Genomic DNA, 24,392 nt, shown 5'->3' on the forward strand with positions numbered 1-24,392 from the left:
TATATATATATATTATAAGCTACTGTACAGTTACATTACATTATACACTATTTTTTCTATTTATTTATTTATTTTTTAATTAAAAGATTTTTTAATGTTTTATAAAAAAATGTTTGTTTATTATTAAATTAATTAAATTTTGGACATATTGCAGTGAGTTATGCCTAACAATTATAGCCTACAATCTAAAATAAACTTCAATGCAAAAAATGTAACGCTTTTTGCATGGAAGTACAGAAGGAATTAGAACACTCGGCGTTCACGTGCTCGTCCCTCGGCGATTCCTGATGAGCATGCACCCGTCGACGGGGGTCGTAGCGGGAAATTGAAATATTTTGTATTAGATTCAACACAAACTCCAATCCAATCCAATACAATACAAAATAATACAAAATATATTTATGTGGTTTTGTCTATAGTTATGTGACGTTGGTTTTAAAATTTGCCACTCTAGGGAGGTGTTTTCGAAAAATATATTACTATACAGTATACCGAATTATTGCATTTTCAGTATTTTTTATTTATTTATTATTATTTTATTTATGAATATTATTCTTGTTTAGGTTGATTTTTGTGTTTTTTATTTAATTTTAATATTAAAGTAAATTTTATTTTACATGATTGTGTGTTTCAAACTTTATTATATTCAGGATATCTACTAGACCCTTGTTGGGACATATTTCTGTAAGTTACAGGTCTACAATTTAAATAAAAGAATTTCATGAAAAACAGTGTACTGCTTTTGGTACAGAAATCCAGACATCAGTGAAACGCCCAGGAGGTTAATTACAGGATAAATGTATTGTCCTATCTCTGACTATGTAGTCATTGACATTCACGAAATGTACTTTTCTAGGGAACAGGGATTGAGAAAAATTTTCCTGATACAATTTGAACCAGACTCTTGTTATAGTCCCTGGTATTTCCACAAGATGGCAGAATAACCCCATATATATAAAACAGATAGGCAAAGGATGACCTATCACTATACCATAGAAGATAGAATATTATTATTAATATTATTATTATACAGTATTTATATAGCGCCATCATATTACGCAGCGCTGTACAAAGTCCATAGTCGTGTCACTAACTGTCCCTCAAAGGAGCTCACAATCTAATGTCCCTACCATAGTCATATGTGATTAATGTAGTCTAAGGTCAATTGTTAGGGAGAAGCCAATTAACCTAACTGCATGTTTTTGGGATGTGGGAGGAAACCGGAGTACCCGGAGGAAACCCACGCAGACACGGGGAGAACCTGCAAACTCCATGCAGATAATGTCCTGGCTGGAATATGCAGTAATACGCATGAAAAACAATATGGAAAAAGGTATCCATTTAATCAACTTTCCAGCCACATAATGGCTTTACAATACTATCGTTATCAAGCCTACACAATAAGGTTCTGCAATTATTGCTCATATACCAGGTGCGGGGACCCAGAGCAACTGCTCAAATTTTGATCATTTGCATTCACAAATGGAAGAATGTAAATTGTATTTGTTTTTAAAACGTACCTACTACTTAAGTAAACCTGTAACTCTGGATAACCAAAATCTTCCTAAATCAGTCTTTTTTTTTTTTAATAATTGCTCAAAGAAATGTTAAAACATTAAAGCTGACATTTCCACGTCTTTTTCATGTAGCCACCCTGCTCTCAGTGTCCCAGGTTTCTGGATTTATAATTAGAAACATTCATTTAAAATGACTAACATCTGATATCTTCCTGTCTAAAGAAGTGTGAATAATAACTGAGCAGAATACATTATGCAACATGCATGTGCCTTGGGATCAAAGTTCTTTGGATGACAAGTTAATTTCCTGCTAACCACCCACCATGAAGTTTTTGTAGGCAGCTCAACCGTGTGATCTCATATGATCACCTGTACAAAAGTAAAGCGTGCGTAGGTGGTATATCTCACAGCTGAAAGCACCCAGAACAAATCCCTGATCACCTATAGAAAGTTCTGGTTAGATCTACCGATTAACAAACGAAATGTACATTTTTCATCTTCTGACCTGACTGGTCACATATTGGCATTAAATAACTGGTGCAGCTCAAACAAGAATCTTTGATACAAACATGTTTCCATGTTTTCCATGTTAGCTATTTATTCAAAGCTGAATTTCTGCACAAATTAGGCTATTAGAGTAACCTTTTGGAGTAACAATCTAACTTGCATGTTTGATTTTAGGTAAAGTTGGGTGGCCTTGGACACCTGTTATCTTCTTAGCTTTTTGGGATTTTATTGGGGAGATTTTCTGGCTCCAGTTCCTGGCAAGTGGGACCTACTTGTTTTGCTTAAGGTGTTAAAACCGGATAACCCCAGTACAAAAAGTGACAAAATACTCAAGACAGGTAGTTTAAATTTCCAGCCTTTTACAACCAAGGTTCTGTAGAGGTTGCTAGAGATTTCTTGACCAGCCATTAATGCATCCAATAATGTAAAAACATTTTTTCCAAATTTCCATCAATATAAGAACCCTTGTCCAACTGACCACAACTATAAAGGGTTATTTGTACTGGCCAACAGGGTGGCATCCACCACTAACCATTGATATATATAGGCAATTTTTAGACTGTAAAAGTAGGGAAAGGGACATTGTCCTCTGATCATTAACAGACCTTTTTCTTTCATCTGTCCACCTCCATGAATGATGCTTTGTTCCACCAACCATCAAATGTAAGAGGACAATTCTGTACTAACCACTGATGTAAAATGGCAATTATACACTAACCATCAATCCAAGAAGATATTACAATTTTTACTATACTGCATTTCATTACAAAGAACATATTTTATATGAATTTATCTACAACTTGTAATGTAGTGTAAGGTGCAAATTGTATGTTCAGCAGTCATTCCATGAGACCTGAAATCTTTTAAAGAGCTTCCCTGGGTAAAAAGGTTGAGAAAATCTACTAAGAAGCTCATATATCACCTTGGGGTGTACCGGCCTTTGCTTGAAGGATTGACTGATGGGTTTTCTATTCTGCAGGGAACATGGACTCATCTAGATAATTATACCGGATAGTGCCAGTAGTTTTGCAACTCATCTGTAATCCATATCTTGCCACAAGCATGCTGCTCACGGATATTTATAGCTCTAAAGTGATTGCGTAGAGCATTGCTCTTAAAGCACCTGCCACTTCATTTCCATGTCAATCATCTCATAAGTAATATAAGTTCAAATGGGATGTTTGTGCCAGTATGGAAAAATAATCACAGTGCCTTGGATACACAAAGCATATTGTACAGGAGAAACTAATATGAGGTGGTGACAATGCAAACTGGAAAAAAAAAGCTCAGTGGAAAAAAAGGGTCACCGACAAAGAAAAGAATAGCGATGATTCTCAAGGGCATATTCACACCTGAATTTTACTGCATTAAAGTGCAACAAGCTTCCATAGGTTAAAATAGACACTAAAGACTGTAGGACAGATTCTTTGTGAAGTATTTACAGGTTTGTAATGCTGGCCAATGTTATTTATAAGTACATATTACCTGCACATAATGGAGGAAGACTTTTTCTGGGCTGAGGGAATATTCACAAGGCTGCAGCCAATCAGTTTATCATGTTACAGTGATATTGTTTTTTTCAAAGCAATATTATAAAACATGTAATTATTTGTCAAGTGATAATTCACTTATCTTGAAAATTCCCTTGCAGAGTGATAATTCACTTTACTAAGTAAACAGTCTAAACTGTTTAGTAAGTCAATGCCAATATGTCAGAGTATTGGGGTAACCCAATTTATGTCATCTTCTATTCAATATGATTGGTTTACCCAGATTTGAACAGCTGACTGACCTTTAGTGAGAATAATTTCTGATGTGTCAAGAGCTTCCATTATTGTGGGTTCAAACAGCAGCCAGCATTAGACAGGTGAACAGAAAATACACTATTTCATGAGTAATTTTAAGGTACAAAAATAACTCTTTTAGTACATTACCTATACTGCACTATACTCAACATCCATATTTCATATGCCATTCTAATTATGTTGTATTATTCCTATTTTGCACTCCCTTACTCCATATGCCTTGGTATACCTTCCCTATTCTTCACTGCCTTATTTCCTATGTTGCTGAATATATTCCTGTGTTGCATATTACTCTATTAAGTTTCATTCCATATGCCCAAGCCTTTTAAAGAGCTTGGTTTCAATATTAGGAGATCTCATCCTGGTTTTTTGTATATAAAAAAGTTTTTTTCAGAACATTAAAAACATTAAGCATTTTTAGGTGTTTGCAAGCCTATGGAGACACGGCAAGGACAGCAAACCACCCCCGGACGCTGCTTTAGGCATCGAAAATATTGCACAGCATTGCTGCGGTGTCTCAAATTAGGGTTATGAATGGACTTATTTGGCCCAATGTTAATTGTAATTCAGTGGTAAAATCTGCAAAAACACTAGTATGGACATAAGCTTACCGAGTTAAAAAGCTAAATGTACAATATACAGTTGCCCTTCAACGCTTTTTAAATGTAATGTAGAAATGTAAAGTATGAGCACTAATGACCCCTCAATGAACTATTACTCATTTAGTGCTAATACATTTTTAAAACACCAATAAGACCTATACCTAATGTTCAAAAACATAAAATGCATTCATATTATCAGCTAAGTGCAAGGTCCTCTCCGTGAGTTAGAACCAACTTGTTCCCAGGATGAGATTCTTCTTTTAAGCTCCATGGAAACTAACAGCTGGCTCCACTCTTATGTTTGTTTGCAGAAAGCCAACTGGACAGTAAGAGTGGCTTTTACAGATTGCCATTTTAGCAGATTTTATGCAGAGATGATTATAAGGACAAATCACTGGTCCAACAGACCCAATATCAATGTACTAGTAAAACTGGCAATGTATAACTTTATTAGCCAGCACCGAATGATTACTGTCCATGGATGTCCACATGCCCCCTATACAGTCCCACGCTCCTGTTCACATTCTTGTTTAGAATACTGGATGCTTCATATTTGTTGTTATTCTCTATGTGTAGTTAATGTGCAGTGCCATTTCCGCAATCCTATATATAAACACTGTGCAGTGAGATTTGTCATTTTGTATGTTGTGTATAACGATCAATTTATAGTCTTACTCTACTGGTAATGCCAAACAGTACAACTTACCTTGTTCTGTATGCTGGGTGAAATTTTCAGGTTTTTTTTTTTTACGTTGTATGTGTGGAAGCAAAACAGCGGCACTTATACTGTTCTGTATTTTGTTATTATGCTGCAGATATGAACAAGCCACAGGTGAATCCTGGATCCTGAATTGTGGATCCAGCTTTTCCTGGGATGCAGAATGCGAGAGGGCTGTTTGATTATGGAAATGCCTTCTAAACAATCTCTATGACTATGTGGGAAGTTATTTTGTTAATGAAGCATGTAATGATGAGGAGGCATTATGTGTGATATCATATATTAGAGTAAATGGATATAGATTTTCATATGACAAAATTCTGATGAGAAAAAAAGGATAACTTTATTAAAATGAGTAATTGTCCTCGTAAGGTGGGGGCAGGTTAGTAAGCAAGTCATGGTGTCTATTTACAGTGGAAAATAGTGAGATCACCCACCAAGCTATATTATCTGGCAAATGTTATGATCTAAAGAATGACTGAACAGAACTGTACACCCTAAAACAGTTTACTTAATACTGTATGAATTGTAACGTTGTAATATTGGATTTTAATAATAATAAGTTTCATTCTGTGATATACACCTCATCTCTTTAGTGGCACTATTGAATGCGTATCACTTAGGAGATGCATATCTGGCTGGTGACCCTGCACCACAAGTCTGCACGCCCTGTTTACTCACAAAGGAGATCAAGCAATTAGCTATCTTTCCTCTGCTCTGCAGCATCCCCAGTTTTCTATTTAGCTGGGAATGTGGCTAAGTATCCCCTGCATATAAAAACTGAGACTGCGTGCAGCTGAAGGGGATTTCATAGTATGTGCTGCAGCCAATGAGTGCAGTAGTTCCTGGATATGATCTTGCTCTGCCATTGGCTACTGGGTCTTTAAAACTTCTCAGCTTCCAGGCACCAGTTGCCTGTTGTGGCGTTTAGCCTGTTCTGACCTATGACCCCGACTCTGCTTGTTTCAACCCTTGAATACCTTGTTTGGCGGACTGGCAAAATGTGTTTGAGCTTTGGCTCTGTTTCCTGGACCTACACTTATTGGACTCTTCTGTACTGTGTTATCTGGTGAGCTCTGGTGCTGGACCAGGGCAATCAGCATTTGCCTAATCAACCTTTGTTCCTAATAATCAGTGGAATGCAGGTATGTACCCCTTGTACATGTATAGTTATAACAACCACTATATGCATACTGTTCATTTTAATACGGCTGATAAGACTTTGCTGCAAAGGATATGTTTGTCAAACTGGTATTGCGCATGGCCAGAAGGTTCTAATAATACGAATATCTAAATTTACCTTTAGCTTAGTAAGCAGTAGGCCAATTAGAACAACTTTAATTACAAAAAACATTTTCAACACGTATCAAATCAATACATTTTATTTCAAACAAAAATACAAAATAAACACAAAATAATTCTATCTTTAACAGTCATCTGGACAGTGGAGGCTGGAGAATGTTTCATTTTACATTAGAAAATTATGAGAAGATGAAGGTTTTTAAGATATAAAATCTTTAAATTTAAAATTGTAAAAAAAAATTAAAACATGGGGTCATGTACAGTATGATGATTGATGTAGAGGTGTGATCACCTTGACTGTGTACGTATGAACATGAATTTCTTTCCTCATACAGGTTCTTGGCCATATGGAACCGTTTTTGAACCTTGGGTGATGCTGCTTTTGTACAAGGAAATAATGACAATAAGATCATTAAAGTTTACTAGATAAACAACAGCTGAAATAACAGTTTCAAATGTAAAACTACTTTTTATACACAGATCAGCTAAACTAATAGTAAACTAACTTTTCTGTTTAAGTGGTACGGATTAGGTTGTCATTTATAATAAAACATTTCTTACTTAGCAACCAGGGGCATGCATGTAAAGATTAAATGATTTATCTAAGACTGGTCACATTACCACAAGCCCCCCAGAGTTCTATTATGTTTGTTGCAATTGTACTAATTCTATTCTTTCTGGAAGCCCACAAAAATTGTGCTATGGCCCCCTTGTGTAAACCATTCAAACTGCAACACAAGTGTTAAAGAGACTACTTCCCCAAAGCCAGAATAACATGAACAACAACACTACATTAAAAGATCTACCACGTGACTCATAGAAAAACTTTAAAACGCTTTAAAATGACATTTAATACTTTTTAGTGTCTAAACAAGACAATTTATTGTAAAAAAAATTAAATAGCATTAATTTATTACTAAATATTCCAGAGATAACAGTGCATTAACATTTGTTTTTACATTGTAATACATATCGTTCCTTTTAGATTACATGTGGCCTAATATACAATAAAATATGAGACCATTCAACATAATAATTTATAGCATTCTCAGTGCTTACCTCTCAGAATTATGGCATTTAGTGAAGTGCTTGATGAGAGATTTTTGGAAAAATTAACCTGTAAAGCTAAAGGTGGTACGAGGGCCTTTTAATGAAGTTATAAAATGGCAGAAAACAAGAAGGCATTCCTTCAGTGCAGTTTCAAATACAAAGTCAAATATCTGATTGGTCGTATGGAGCTGTAATATTTTTACACATAGTACATCATTTCTATGAACTCCATCACATTGCTTAGAAATCATACATTAGTACTGTACATCCTAAAATGTTTATTGTTCAAAGAAGTTAGATTTAAAAACTTTAAAGCCTAAAAAACTCTACCAATAGCGAAGTGAGCAAAGTGGTACAGTTCATTAATTTTAAAGCAGCTCTTAGATACAATATGCAGTATCTCTGTAGTCATCCAGCATGGCTTACTGTGAGTCAGGGTTATAGTCATCAGCAAAGTTCTTATTCTTTGCTGACTGAAGGGCTCTGGCTTCAAGGATGTGTTAGAAGAGCAGAATGCGACTATCTGCATGCTATCAAGAGACAGTCTTAATGATGGCTATAGGCTACTTTTTAATTAAATAATTGTTAAGACTCTACACACTTACTGTTGTAATGAACTCCAAAGATATTGGTGGAATTTGTTTTCTAAAAGTAAGTTGAGCTTGATATTTTTCATGAATGTCAAAAATAGTTTTGCAGCAATCTGTTGATTCTATAACAAATGTATTCAGAATTTGGGTAAATATAGTTATTTGTAATAAATACATGATTTCACTATACTAGTCCAGTCCTGCTATGGTTTTATGTTTAGGAAGCTGTGCAGTTATAGTAAGACCATCTAATTCAGTAAACTAGTTTAACCAGTACACCAGCTCTATGGAACCTCTAAATTTACCAGAACAGCTATGAGTACATTTGAGGCTACACTACTAATTACATGAATGTGTAAAGGTCGGGAGATTTAAATAAAATCAACAGGAAAGTATTTGAGGAAATGTAAACAGGATTCACACATCTGCAATTTATTACACTTCATAAAAAAGAAATTTAGGTGCTAAATCTGTGGCAGATTTCCATTAAAATCCACCTTCTACAGGGATGAATGTTAATGCATGTGAAACTTGTGTAAATAGTTGTCATATTATCAGTAAACACAAAACATGGTGTCCTCGTATCCACATTGACCCCTTTGTGTTCACCTAACATTTTACACGTGAATAGTTTCACATTTCTAGAAAAAAACCCAAATTATTTATATATTGAAGAAAACAAAAAGAAAACTTTAATCTGATAAGGTTTCAGCTAAGGTTTTGCTACTCCTAAAGCTGTGTACACACGTGCAATTCTTGTCGTTGGAAAGGATCTTTCACGATCCTTTCCAACGACAAAGGACTACACGATGCATGAACGAGTGCTGTACATCATACAGCACCGTTCTGCTCTATGGAGAGGGGAGGGGGAGAACGACGGAGCGGCACCCTGCTGTGCGCTCTCCCCCTTCCCTTGCATTAGGATCGCTCATTGATCGCCAGGACGGATCCACGGACGATGAGCGACCTGGGCTGTACACACGCCAGATTCTCGCCCGATATCTGGCCGATGCCGATTATTGGGCGAGAAAAATTTGACGTGTGTACGCAGTTTAAGTCTCTCCTCTATCAGTGTCCATCCTGGAGTAATGGGGACACTTTAAGTTCGGCACTGATTCCTGCTCTCATTTGTCAGGACTCCTACACATTTGCAAAGATTATATGTAGGAATGTTTTGTAAAGCAACTGAATTATGCAACAAAGATGAAACATGAAACCTATTTATCTACAGCTAAAAGAAAAAAGGTTTAATGCCTTTATTGGAAGCATCCTATTAAATATTTATCAGGACTTTTGTATGTGGTGAATCTGGGCAAAATATGGTCTCATTTCATTTTAAATGAGCTTTTAAAAACAAAATGAAACCCTTTTTTATGATTATCTTGGCTCTGACCGAAATATCAAAAGTCAAGGGAGAGCCAACATAGAGGAGGGTGAAATGAGTAGAATACTCAAAGATAAAAAAATAACTTGTAATAATGTAAAATAAAATTTCTATGATATATTACATTTTCACATTTATTTGTATTGTAAAGAAAATATACATTTGGTATAATGCTTCATATTTTTTTTTTTTTTTTTGAGGCTTTAAGCTGGTTTTTTATTGGCGCATTTTTTTAACTTGCTTTACATCATGACTCACTAAAAGACTAGAAGGTCACCCAATAGCTATTTTTCTATTCTTAAAGATATTTATTATTTTGTCTTTACACTTAGTCTATATTGTGAAATAGTGAAGTGATTGTGAAATATTCACTTCAGTTGTCCAGTCACTTAAAAAGCATCTATATACACATGATTGGGTTTTAAAGTGATCAGGAATTTGCTCTGTTATGACTGGATCATCGAAGTGAACATTCACACAAATTTCACTGAGGATTCTAAACTCCTTTACAAAATCAGTTTCACTGTGTCCTTCGAAAATGCACAATAGCTTCTTAATGTCTGAATTAGTCTTCTGCTAAGCATTTTAAAGCCTCATATGCCCGTTCTCAATCCTTTTCAGCTCCAGGAGGCAATGTCAAGCCACCTTTGCTACCACACACTAAATTTGTATAATTTGATGGTTTCTAAACTACTGCTAAATGCCACTACTTAAAGAAATATTGCTATCTGACACAGCGCTATCAGTTCTAACTGTCCCAATTAAAAAAAAATGTAATAACGCTAGGAAGATCAACATGCCTTTACTTGTCTCTGATTCAGTCAGTTATGGAAAATGTCACATTTAATGTGTGAATTGGAAGAAACTCATTATTAAGTACATGGATGGCATATATACACTGCATACTAATAAAAATCCTCCCTTAACTCCCTTCACTTTTTCCAAGAAATGATACTGGATCTCCTGGCCAGAAATAGAATTTTCATCTATGAAAGATAATTTTGAATTTAAACTATTTACATACACCAACTTTTTTATTTATAAAAGATTAAACAGCGTTAGGAGTCCAATTTGTCTGACCCCTACAGTATCAGACATTTACACGTGTTGCATAAATATAAGCAAGGATAATGAAAGGATATTATAAAAACATATGGTATAGCAGTACAACACAATCAGTATAATGCATGCTTCATGCAGATCTACACTAGAAATATATATATTTATATATCTTACATAGAAAAGTCATAAGATACCTGAGGTTCATTTCAGTTATCCAATGTGGATTTTTTATTTATTTATTTATTTTTATTGATATTTCTCTTGATGCACAATGCAACGAAACTTCAAATCCAAGTAATGTTTGTTAAACTATAAAATGGTTATCAATGAACATTACTGGGTATAATTATATGCTAAGAAAAATGGACATGGTTTCTTTTTAGCAACTTAGCAATGTGTGGATGCTAAAATATTTCCTATGAATGAAAAGATTTGCCAGACATCAGCCTTGGTTCTTACCTTCATGACAGATCCTAAACTTTTAACATGCATTGGTAATATAAAAATATACTTTTGTTTGGAGAGCAGTGGTGTCATCGTTTGTGTTACTTGTGTCATTGTTTTGATTGGAGAATAGGAAAAATGTGTTACTGGGACATGTGGTGATAAATATATACACAAACACATATTATACACACCCATATTCTATTTCCAATTTTATTTAAATCAAAAAATGCTTCTATTATTTTATGTACCAACCTTTTGTTTATGATTACTGGCTTAAAAGCTAAATGTGTTTAGAATGGAAGAGCTTGGAATCAGTTTTCAAAAGAAAAAAAAATAGTTTCTCCTATTTGGCATGAATAGCTTAGCATAAAACTAGGGACTTTTAGCAGTACTGGAAATTCTGTTGGTTCAGACATGTTAGAAAGCATTTTTATGAAAAAGATTTCAGTTTCCCCCTAGAAAACACCACCCCTGCTTGCCGAAAACCAACCTTCAGAGGTACTTTTCACCATCATTTATCCATTTATTGGACACCATACCATAAGATAACCTTATTGGGAATCAAAACATTAGTTACAGTTACAAGCAGTTACATGCCCAGCTGCTCCTATACTACCATTGTTTTTACCTCAGGGGTAACACATACACAGGCAGCAGGTCTGCTTTAAAAGCAGCCTGACTGAAGTGTTTTCCCCACAAACTGGTTGACGAATAATGCTACTTTTAGTGCGTTATTCCACAACAAAGCAAGTGCTTTAAGAATCAGCATTTTGCTACAATTAAAATAATTGGCTACAATAAATGGAAAGGTGAAATTTGGAAGATTGTGTTTATTTTACCTTTCTACTACCTTTCTAAATTACCTTTCTACTTTGTACTTTTCAAAAGAAACTGCACCACAGAGCCATTCAGCTTTGTTTTAAATATGTAACTTTGGATTAAAAAATCTAAACAAATTTTAGGCAAACTTTTGTCTCTAATACCTCTAGATGTCCAAGATAGGCGTTATGGACCTCAGAAAGCCATGTTGCTCTATAATGCAGCCAATGACAAATTTCTGCATTCAACAACTCTGGTCTGCTACCTCCACCTCACTATCAGCCATATGGCAGGCTGCATCACAAGCATAAATCATTTGTGTGTTCTGTAATGTATCAACCTTGTGTTGAAGTTCTGTAGTGCAAAAACATGTCTGGAAATTTTACACAGGAATATAAGCCCATAAGCGTTTAATAAAAGCCTATCAATGTTTCATTTGCATATACAACCTCCTGTTTAGGTTTTTGAGGGTTTGAAGATAGTTGCAGCAGTGTGATGGCAACCAGTCTTCCAGTGGCAGTGTTAATTGTTGGGGGTGACATTGAAAGTTAGTCATTATATAAAGGTACCTCTAGTGCCTGGATTTACATGAATCTTGGTAAATGGCAGTTTACTTCTGGTGCCACAGGTTGTTGTAGCCCAAAGCAATCAACCCCTTTATTACAAATCTAAAACGCGAAGCAGTATGTGCCACACAACATAAACCAGTGGACCAGGAGAGTTAAACTTACATCCACCTCAACAGTACTGTCTTGGAATACATATAAATTTAGTAACAATTCCTCACAGATGATGTATTCTAGTGCAGCGGTCGCTAACCGGTGGTCCGTGAGAAAATTTTGGTGGTCTGCAGCTCTGGCTGGTGACCTTCCCCTGGCTCAGGAGAGTGGGCAGGCGGGGTTATGGCATCATGTTATGGCATCATGATGTCACTATGGGGGAGGTTTCTCCCCTTTTAAATGACACCCGGCTCCCCGTGCGGTCCGGAAGCAGTAATTTTAGTGGTCTGGGGGACCGAAAATGTGGGCAACCACTGTTCTAGTGTACACTGCTGTAACAGACAGGTAATACTCCATCTATTAATATCCAAGAAATATTGAGCGCTTGTAGCCTTCTGAAACACTCAACTGCAAAAGGAACTGAACAGATCCAAACATATGGACAATACATGCGTACAATAAGCACTGCAAAGCATGTTTTACATGTAAAGCAGAAGATGGCTGGGCCTGTTTTATCAGCTTTACATCCATATAATTTTTGATCATATGTTTAGAAGGCTGTGTGTGTCCCCTATTTCCTGAATCTCAACATTTAGAAATTGAAAGGCAGATTCTTTGTTACTGAATACACTCATATTAATACTAAAGCCCTCTGTTATAAAGATGAAATATTTTAAGTTATTATTAGACACATTTGTCTAGAATAAATGTACTCCTACTTTACCCATCACACAATGCAGGAGAATTAAACGTTAAAGCTAGATTTTACATTAGTGTAAAAAAATATGTAAAGCACAATAAATATTTAGGAATAAATATGTGTAAAGATTTCAGCTGGAGTTTGGAAAGAGCACAACAACAGATTTTTTTCATTCTCCTAAACAGTGCCTTGGCAGTCTAGCACAAAGTGGTTTTTCAGATAACCAGAAGAAAATAATGTAAAGATGTATGTAAACAATGAATGGTCTGAGTGCTCATCCTAGCAGAACTTTATATATTACATAATTGAGTACTCTATCCCTGTGCCCAATGTGTATTTTAGATGCACAATATATCATCCCTACAGTCTACAGGAAGCACTGCTGAGGTTTGCAGGCTGTTGATACATTTTGAACTTGTTTAATCATTAGGTATAGGTCACACAGGATCCATATACTATCTGATTCAAAATTTGTTCTTTTTACTCATAGCAAGCAGGTCTTCCTTTGATCCACAAAACTGCACAATATTTGTCTTTTATTGAATCAGAAGGCACACACACTTCATCAAACTGAGCAATAGGTTTGCTCACTTTCCTTTGGAAGGCTGACAGGCCACTTCACTTGCCCTCTGTAGAACAATGCATGCAGAATCTAGCTACCATTGTAGGTGATTTTAGAGAATCTTCCCACCAGAACCACTTTACCTGATCTTTGATAGGGGTAGAGCAAGGGGAAACTGGATCATATGTATTATGGATTTGTGCAGGCTCCCTGCCACTATCTCTCTGCCTGGCTGAAGTATACAGCTTTCTGTATACTGACCCAACATTGGGTGCTGACAGAAATCTTTCCTGTTCTGCTTTGATCAATGTTACCATGGCGATGACAGTGGCATTCTCTGCTCCCCTGTCAGTGTACATGCTGCCACTGAAACCTTGAAAGGAACCACATGTGATAAGGAGATGTAAAGGAATTGTGAGTATTTTTTCTGTGACTATAGATGACATTTAAAAAGAGACTCCTATTGGTTACTAAGTGCAGTTGGAACCAATCTTTTCTGAGAAACATTTATGTATGAGGTGCTCACATTGCCTGAGACCAGTGTTTCTCAACATTTTAAACCCAGGGAAACCCTTTCATATAACTTTCATATCTTCAGTAAACCCCTGCTAAAATAATATATTCACAGCTCACAGTAAATTTGTGTGGTGGTCAGTGGGAAGAATGCCTCCTCCATTGCTGGTCAGTGGGAAGAATGTCACCCTTACAGATAAGCAAAGAGCTCATTGGTGTCAGTGGCAACTGACCTGAGAGGCACAACCTGCTCATTGCTCAAGAAACCGCTAGCAACTCCCTAGTTGAAAAACCTTGCCATTGACCCAAGTAAATTTACTAAGCCTTGTTTGTTAAGATTGTCTCAGACTTTAAAACCACAACCTTACAAATCCACTAAAAGTAGCTTACCAAACTCTATAAACCCATATTTAATTGTTACACAGATGGTCTGTAGTACATTATGGGGTAAATAGATAACAACAATTCTGATTGTTCATAATGTGTCATGTGTCAAAGTGTCATGAAAATAGTGAATCTCACAGCTGATATGTCACTCGCTTGGAATAAAATTAGATTTCAAAACCAACATTGGAATTGTTTGGGTCTCCGATGTTGAGGACTAGAGACCACAGACAAATCTGTAGAATTTTCATTCGATAAGTCTCCCTCTATGAGTTTTCATGATGGATGAAGCTGAGCTATCATCAGCAGATTTTTCCTACTATGAGTAAACGAAACATGATCACTAAAATTGTACATGTGCACATGAAAGCGACAGCAAAGAGTTGTTTTTTGTGCAACTTTTCTTGTGTCTCCTGATTAAACCTGTAACACCTACTCTATGTAAAATAATTTACTAAACCCCTAGGCACTTTCCAATCATATGGTCTGTGACATAAACCCTATCCCCTCTTATCTTGTAAGACTTCTGTCAGACACAGAGAAAACAAATGTGTTATTCAGATTCTATAGCAAGCCATAACTCTTAGATGACATGAAACAGATTTATCTACATGTACTTTCTTGTGTGTTTTTCCCCAGTGTTTAAATTACTGCACAATTTTAGTGACTACTTGTAAATGAACTGGATATACACTGGCAAAGATTACATTTCTTTAGGTAATGAGGAGCCAGTGATGCATTAAGCTGCAGATCAAATGCAAATTACTATGAATAAGTTAATGGTTGAACTGTACATATAAATTGTACTACCGTTTAATTTACTTCAGCCACTCCTGAGTTGGGTCCTGCATTTATATCATCATTCCTGATGCAGGCTCATTGATATTTTACTTATATTTCTGTTAATTAAAAAACATAAAAGCAAGATAGGAAATTTGGAACAGTAAAAGTTCCATTTCTTGACATCCATATGCAAAACTGCAATGTTCTGTGAACAGAACACAGTGCTTAAAAGGTGCATTTGCGTTTTGCTTTGTCTTGGTTTAACAATATCAAAACTATACACATTTCAAAATCTTGCATTTTTTTATACAATGTGAAGTTCCATTCAGCAGCCTGAGAGCTCACTGTCAATGCTACGGCATGGAAAAGCTGCACAAAGAATATTTCATTAAAAAAATATTACGAAAAAAAAAATCAATTTAACAAACAAGGTAGGTGCTGGCATCAGATCACATTTTCTGAATTGTGACAGCAACAAGAAAAAAATGAAGGTGTAAGGAGATTACTAATGAAGGAGTCTCTCCAAACTATTGATGACGTCATTTGACAATGAATATAGTGGAAGTTCTGAAGACCTCATTTTTTTTCATTCAGCGTTTCAGATTAACATAGTTAAGGTTCTTTGCTTCATTTAACTGGAGCCTGTGCAATGTGCTGTATTTTTTAACAGCTCACCTTCCTAGTACCTGTGAGATTGATGGTATTGTGAACTTTGCTGAGATGTTGTGGAGTAGCCCAGAGTATTGGTGGGCTGAGAGGTTCCCTGAACATTGCTTTGGTAACCCAGACGAGACGTGGAGTGCTTCAAGAAGGAAAACGAATAAAAACAAAAAAAGATAATCAGCTGGAATACTACAGTTACATATAGTTTTTTATACATCATTTTTTATTAAGCATTTTACATTTTTTACAAACTTACATATGACAAAATTGTTTTACATTTTACAAAAATAACAACATGTCAGGAAAAAAAAACATACATAAAGGGAGGGGGGTAACTACTGTCTGCCCAAATAATTTGTTTATTACTAAAAATACATAACAACTTTTTTTCCTGACATGTCCTTATTTTGTTATCTGTTTCATGGACTGTAATAAATTGGACAAAATAAGACATTAAGACAACACGTTCTCAATGACCTAGGTAGATTATCTGAATCAATCAAAATTTTGTGATTTTTCGTGTATATCTAATATCTTGTCAATAAATGTATGACAAACCTTTAAAAAATCTTGGTATTTGTTTATCTTCTGATCTTTCTGCCTTTCTGCCCTTTTTTAGTGCAATAAATACATTCTGTACTGTAGGTATTAATATTGGCTGAATCCAGTCTGTTAAAATTACCCGTCTGGCTGCCAATAAACATATTGCGATCCAACCCTTATATTTTACTCAAGAATCCGGAGATAGCAAATTTTCCCAGGATCCAAACAGACATAAAGAAGGAGACAGAGGGATCATTTGATTTTTAGTATGATTCATACATTTCATGACCCTGTTCCAGAACACTAGTACAACTGGACAATTCCATAATTAATGCGTGAGCATTATGCCTGAAGGTTTAAATTTTGGGCAAAATGATCCAGGTTACTTCATTGGTGGCAGTTACATATAGTTTAAATATCACAGTATAACATAAAACAGGAAATTATAAAAAAACAGAATATATATATATATATATATATATATATATATATATATATATACACATACATATACACACTGTATATACACATATATAATAAGTAGCTTTATTTTAAGTTAAACTAATTTTAAGTTAATTTTAAGTAAAATAATTAGTATGCAAATACATTGCACTTTTACAAACCCTGCCTACCCACTTCTTTACATCATGCTGATTAACAGCACATCAAGGAAAACTTCCCCAGTACTGACAGTTTTATTTCTTCTCAGCAGTTTTATGCTTAGAAGAGCTAGTGGCTTCTGGTTGTGAGGCTTTTAGATAATAGTCCAAAAAAAAAAAACAATGCTGGTCATGCAACTACAGAGGGTATAGAAAAGGATGACCCCTTTAAATTATTCATATTTTGTTGCTTTGTATTTACTAAAGTATAATAGCAGCAGTTAAAAAAAAAAAAGTAACGGAAATAGATAAAGGATCATCACCAGGAGGAATTAATCACATTCACCATTGCACACAAGCTAAGTAATTAGCTTTTACCTGTGATCATTTGCAATCATTTTTTTAGTTCAGCATAAAAACAGCTTTTGTGGATCATTCCGCTGCATGGTAGAGCATCTGAAAGCAAACAATCAACTATGGGTGGCAAGGCACTGGTATAAGGTCTCTGGGATGCAGTTGCAGACAGGCAAAGGTCAGGAGGCGGATATAAAAAATTTCAAGGCCTTATAAATCTAAAGTAAAGTCTATAACAAGAACTGGAAAGTGTTTGGTACTATTGGTGCTCCACAAATGTGGCTTGTATGGGAGAGCTGCATGGAAAAAGCCACTCCTTAAGCTTGATGCAAGCTTGTGTGGCCTGGCCAGATACCAGACTTACTTCCTACACCATTTACATCTGTGGAGTGAGCAATTCTCTGTAGAAGAGTGGGCAAATATTCCGAAGTTGGTAGAAAAGTATCCCTAAGGACTTACAGCTGTAAATAAATAAAATACGTGGTTTCATAAAGTACTAGCACTGGGGGTCCTGTTTTTTTTCTGTTATTCCTTTTTTTTTCCTGTGAACTGGTGCTGTTATATCTTTCACTTGGATGTTATAAGTTACCTTGAGTAAATAAAGCTGGATTTTTGTTCTTGTTGCTGGGTGTGTCATTAGATGCAACAAAATGTAAATATTTTGAAAAAATTTTTTTTTTTTAAATAGGTATTACTTAAAAAATACCAATTTTAAGTTAGCTTACAGGGTTGAAATAGTCGGGGACTGATTGCCACTATTATTAAACGGTTTTTTGTTAACACCTGTGCAATGTTCACATTTGCCTGAAATATACCTTAAAAACTTTCTTGGGGTTGGCCTATAAATAATATCACAGACTTAGACTATCCTAATTAAAGTTCCTTATAACAAAAGGAAAAACAAAACCTCAAAAGAAACAGTAAGCCTCCAAAACATTAATCAGAGATGCAACAAAAATATCAAGGATAACATTGAAGGAGCTTCAAAACTCCACAGCAGGGATGGGAATAAGCTTTCTTTAGGACCATTTTAAACCATACACTGTACAGAGGAATAGCCAGAAAAAAGTTCTTGCTTAAAGGAGAAAATGTGCAACACGTTTGGAGTTTGTCCAACTCTCTAAAGCAGAGGTCCCCAACCCCCCTAAGTCTTTGGACACAACCTGCCCACTCTCACATTGCAGGCTCAGACCTGCGATGGAAGAGTGGGCGGTTGTGGCATCATAAAGTCACTCTGGGGGGGAAGTTTCTTTCCCTTAGAGGGTGATCTTGATCTTATCACCAATAAATGTGTTCATGGGACAACTAAAATAAATTATTTATTGATATACATTTTAGGTCTTGGTTTGAGAAAAAGTAAGGGGGGAGAGTTGTTTCTGACATTTGTTCTTACTTTCTGCTACTGTAAATCTCACCTACATGCCCGTATATATCAACTGAAACATTTACAGCAGGTTTTTTATTGGTGGAGCCAGCTCCACCTCACTAGGTGTTTGGAGAAAGGAAAAGACTGCAAACATGGCGCAGCAACAGCCTTACTGCTGATTTACTTCAGTTATGTATTTAGTCTCTTGTTAGGTTATAAAGATAAAACCATACCTGATAGTCTGAAGGCATCAGGGAGGGTCCACCAGAGTTAGCCGCTGAAGGCCCCATGCGTGGTTTCTTGTTTGGAGGTCCTGTGTTAAGACTGGAATCCTGACTATGCTGAAGTGTTGCCCCTGCTGCTCCTCCTGCTGCTGTACCATTGGTCTGGCTGCTGTTCTGTTGCTGCACCTGCTGCTGCTGAGCAGCTGTCTGCTGTTGATTTCCTGTTTGTTGCTGGTGCTGATTTTGTGCCTGTTGATTCTGAAAAGGGTGAGCTGCTTATTAAAAAAGCTATTACTATGAGCACAAATATTATATAACAGATTGTATTAGAAAGAAATCTGTAAGACAAATTCAACCCCACAAATTATTACAAAAGTATATTTAAAGACAGAGCATTCTTTTCCATCCTTGACATACAGTCAGGTTCAAAAATGCAGCAACCCTCGGACCCTCGGAGGTGTGCCCAATTTTCGAAAATTCTGGATTTTCGAAGTGTATATATGCTGTATATAATAAAATGAAATAACAATAAATGAACTGACACTAAAGGAAAAGCAAATGAAATTTTAATGTTCACCAAGTAAATAAAACAGTTTTACAGAAGAAGCTAAATAGAAGATAGGCTGTCAGGATGATCATCTTCATGACTGACAGTAACAGCATCCTAAGCAGCAGGAACAGCTTCATTTTTTGGAGGAAAAGCAAGACCTAACAGCTGATTCTTGAGTACAGCACCATCAAAACATAAAAAGCACCTCCCGAAAACAGTGTAAATCTGAAAATGCGCTCCGAAATCCATGTTGGAAAACTGAAGGATCCAGATTATTGGATTATTGAAGGCCTGATTTTTGATGTCAACTGTATTATTTGGTGAAAAAGATTACAGCTGAAGTAATACTGCCAATTGGTTGCCTGCTTCTGCTTATGGTGGTGGGTTTTGCTACAGGATTCTGTTACAATGTCCATATGTGTTCATATACTTGCTAATTACCCATCAGGAAATATACTTTTGTGTTAGTTGCTTCTTAGCTTTTAGCTGTTACTTGCGGTGCAAAATGTGTGTCTTTCTTGGGAGACCCTGGTAAAAACTAGGCCCATAATATTCTGCATCTTGGTGAAGTCTATACTTCTCATGGATGTAAAAAATCCCCACCTGGGGTGAAGGGGAGGGCCCCTGCAAAGCTTCTGCTCATGTTACATAAGCACCTGGATATCAGGCGACCCGGGATGGAGGAAATCTTGAAAAAGTTGAGGTTGAATAAGTCAGACACACAGTCACACGTCATGCCAGGTGACGGTCTTTTCTGGACTGCTGTCTCTATTTTTTCAGGCAGCAGGCTGAGTAGCCAGGCAAAATAATCTGTGGAGGTGACTGTTGCCAGGCAGTTTTGCTGACAATCTTATGGCTGATTGGCCGCCTAACTTTTGGAGGGAAAATACCTGTCCATTAACATTTCACCCTGCCCTTCATATGCCTGTGGAGCTGAGGGAGGGTCACATTTTACATCAGGAACTGTCAGCTGCATGACCTGTTCCAGTTTCTTTACCCCGGCCTCTTTCCTCTTGTTGCTGTCATCCCTTATGGGGTAATGTTGACTACTTCACTAGAAAAATCTGCAGCCCTCCAAACATTTCTATGGTTTTCCAGTGTTTGAATTGGCTAAAATTACAATAACACAAGTCAATAAACCATTTTCATCAGCGATAATTTTATGTAGACTTGATGGTATTTTTCATGCTGATTTCAAACCTGTGTTTATTTTTTCAATACCATGTCAACTTTGTGTGATGAAAGTAATTATATATTTCAAGTTATTTGTATTTCTATGTTACAGATATCATTAACTGTGATTGTAGATAGAAATTGTTATTAACCTCCCGACCGTTAAGCCCGACCTTCGTACGGGCTAAAAAAAGTTGCTCTTTTCGTTAAGCCCGAGATTTTCCGTACATTAAAATCCCCACTTACCCAGGTAAGTGGGGATTTTAATTATATTCATTATATCTACTAGACCCCTATTCGGACATATTTCTGTAAGTTACAGGTCTACAATTTAAAAAAAAAAAATTCATGAAAACCTGTAACACTTTTGGTACAGAAATCTAGACCTCAATGTAACGCCCAGGTGGTTAATAGGAATTGTATCAATCATCCAGACAGTTTCTATTACACTGGGGAACAATTCTGAACAAATTTTTTGTTGGCCTCAATTTTTAAGCCTATTTACACTAAAATAGGTATGCTGACACTGAAAAAGCAGTTTTCTTCTATCATGTCAGGTTTTTTCTCTACTGCTTATATTAATGCAAATACTGTAGCGTAGATTTGTATAGGCTATTCATTTACACGCAAGACAGTGTAGTGAGAGGTTGTGCATTGCTCGACGTAGTAAAGAAGCAAAATTTTTTTTTTTTACTTACACACATTTCCTTTCTTTCAGATCATGTCTGGCTCTGCTGTTTCTTGTCGTAAGAGCCTAAAGAACCCTGATTCATTTTGTTATATCTATGGCAGTTTTACCATTACTAGTCAAAGAGCGAACATCAGCACATTTGTAGAGCAAGCCTATTTGGCATATTACAAGGTTAAACTTGGTGATCAAGATAAGTCTTGGGCCCCTCATAATGTGTGCAAACAGTGTGTCGAGGGTTTACAGATGTGGACAAAGGGAACATGTGATAAGATGACATTTGGTATACCTATGGTTTGGCGAAAGCCAGGAGATCATTTCAGTGACTGTTACTTTTGTATAGTGAAAACTTCAGGTTATAGCAAGAAAAATAAATATAACATAGAGTATCCTAGTCTACAATTGGCTATACGCCCAGTGGCTCATTCAGTAGAAATCCCAGTGCCGGTTTTCATTACACTACCCTCTCTTGAAGAACATGATTATGGTGATGAACTAGGTGACAACAATGATGAAGAATTTGAAGTTTAGGAGCACTCTGTTCGTAAGGAATTTGATCAGTATGGGTTGAGTGATTTGGCATGTAATTTGGGACTATGGAAGAAGCCTTTAGAACTCCTAGCCTCAAGACTGCGTGAGAAAAACTTACTTGAAAAAGGAATGAAGGTATCATACTTCCGAATCAGAGAAATTGCATTTCTGCAGTACTTTAGAACTGGCATTGGCTTTGTGTATTGGCATAACAGACCTGGTTTAATTGAGGAATTGGGAATTCCAATCTATAACTCAACTGAATGGTGACTATTCATCAATAGCTCAAAGCGGAGCTTAAAGTGTGTCCTCCTTCACAATGGCAATATATTTGGGTCAGTCCCAATTGGCCATTCTCTTTGAGAAGAAAATGCAGACATATTGTCACTGGGTTGCAATATCACCAACACAATTGGGTCATCTGTGTTGAACTTAAAATGGTATGCTTCCTTCTTGGTCAGCAACGTGGATTGACAGAGTTCGTGAGAGGTATTGGGTGGAAAGGAATTGCCAAGATCTGCCCTAAGATGATCCAAACATTTTACATGAGCCACTGGTTGATAGAAAGAATATTATATTCCTGCCTCTGCGCATGAAACTGGGTCTGATAAAGCAGTTCGGTTAAGCTTTGCCAACTGAAGAAGACTGTTTCGCGTACCTCATTTTGGCATTTCCTAGCCTGTCATTTGAAAAAATAAAGGCTGGTGTGTTTGTTTGATGGTTCACAGATTTGGCAGCTCATCAAAGATGAACATTTCATTAGGACAATGTCGAAAGTCGAACAGAATGCTTGGGTCTTATTCAAAGCCATTGTCAAGGATTTTTTTGGAAACACACAAGCAAATAATTACACGGAAATTGTCCAGAAACTTTTGGAGAGCTACAAAATGCTTGGTTGCAATATGAGCTTCAGGTTGCATTTTCCGCATAGCCATCTTTTTAACTTCCTGGGAAACCTTGGTGCAGTCAGTGATGGGATGTACATATGACAGCTGACTATTGATGGAGCATCCGGAACACTCCAACAAAAGCTATAAGCGTAAATTTATACCTTAACCGCTTACCAGATTAATTTTTAAATGTTTTACTGTAAAAATCTCTGTAACAATAAATCCTCTGTATGAACAAAAGAAATTTAAGTAAACAGCTCAAGGTATTATTTCATTATTTTTTTATTGTATGTAAAATTTGTATGTTTTTTGACAAAAATGGAGGGTACCCTATATCTTAAAAATTAGATGTGATGGCAAAAAACTGGGGTAATTTCTAGATTCACCACCCAAAAATTAGTAAAAAAAACAAGTGTAAGATCTAACTGAACAAACAAATGCGTTCTCCAGTGCTATGTGTGTAGGTCTTTCATGATGAAAGTAAAAGGTCTCCCAAATACCACAGATCTTAAAAAGATATACAAACTGTACTTTAGCTGTCCACTTGGTGACCAGGATAAATTGTGATCCCCCCCATGTCATCTGTACCTGCTGATACAATGGGCAAGGCTATTTGTGAGACTTATAATGTGAAGACAACTGTGAGTTCTTCCAAAGGATTGCTATTTTTGCTGCATGATCACAACTAAGCACAAAATTGCATATCCCAGCCTGGATTCTGCAAGCAGGCCTGTTCCTGTACCACCACATGATGGATTTGCTTCTGTAGGTGATGAGAAATACAGTTAAAGGTGCTACTGGTTACAATCAAGAATCATCCAATCCCGATTATGTAAAAATAACATTACTTATAACTCAAAAAGTTGATGTGACTAGAAAAAAATGAAAGCAGATGTGAAATCAGCATGAAAAATGGATTTCTAAAAGCGTGTTGTGGTCTCTGATGATTACAATGTTTTTTTGTTGCCTTGTGCAATTGGTTTCAGTTTGGTACTTTTCCAGATGTGCAATGAAGATATTATTGGTATATTATTATAAATGTATTTTTAATATGTATTCTTATAACAAGAACGCTCTTTGTTTCCGCAAAGTAACCAAACAGTGTTTCTCAACCAGAGTTCTGTGGAACCCTAGGGTTCCTCCAGAGGTTGCTAGGGGTTCCTTGAGCAGTGAGCAGTTTGCGATTCTCAGGTCATTTTAACAGATAACAATGATCTTTTTGGCTATCTGTAAGGGTGGCATTCTTCGCACTGGCCAGCAATGTAGGGGGCATTCTTCCTACTTCTGTGAATATGGTAATCACATGGCAATTATTCCCTGAAGACCTGAATGTTATTTGAAGGTGTT

The 24,392-nt window shown here is 36.2% G+C and overlaps 1 protein-coding gene across 1 annotated transcript in view; it reads right to left on the reverse strand.

Annotated features, from left to right (window-relative positions):
• Window positions 1-6,515: 6,515 nt before the first annotated feature.
• Window positions 6,516-24,392, reverse strand: part of CDK19 (cyclin dependent kinase 19) — a 91,421-nt gene continuing 73,544 nt past the window's right edge. Inside the window, exons 11-12 of the mRNA XM_072410202.1 lie at window positions 19,223-19,471; window positions 6,516-16,266 (exon numbers count right to left, since the gene is read on the reverse strand). Coding sequence (XP_072266303.1) covers window positions 16,144-16,266; window positions 19,223-19,471 — 372 coding nt within the window. The 3' untranslated portion in view covers window positions 6,516-16,143. The remainder of the gene's footprint in view (window positions 16,267-19,222; window positions 19,472-24,392) is intronic.

The sequence above is a fragment of the Pyxicephalus adspersus genome, chromosome 4, assembly GCF_032062135.1.
Source record: "Pyxicephalus adspersus chromosome 4, UCB_Pads_2.0, whole genome shotgun sequence".
NCBI classification, from domain to species: Eukaryota; Metazoa; Chordata; class Amphibia; order Anura; family Pyxicephalidae; genus Pyxicephalus; species Pyxicephalus adspersus.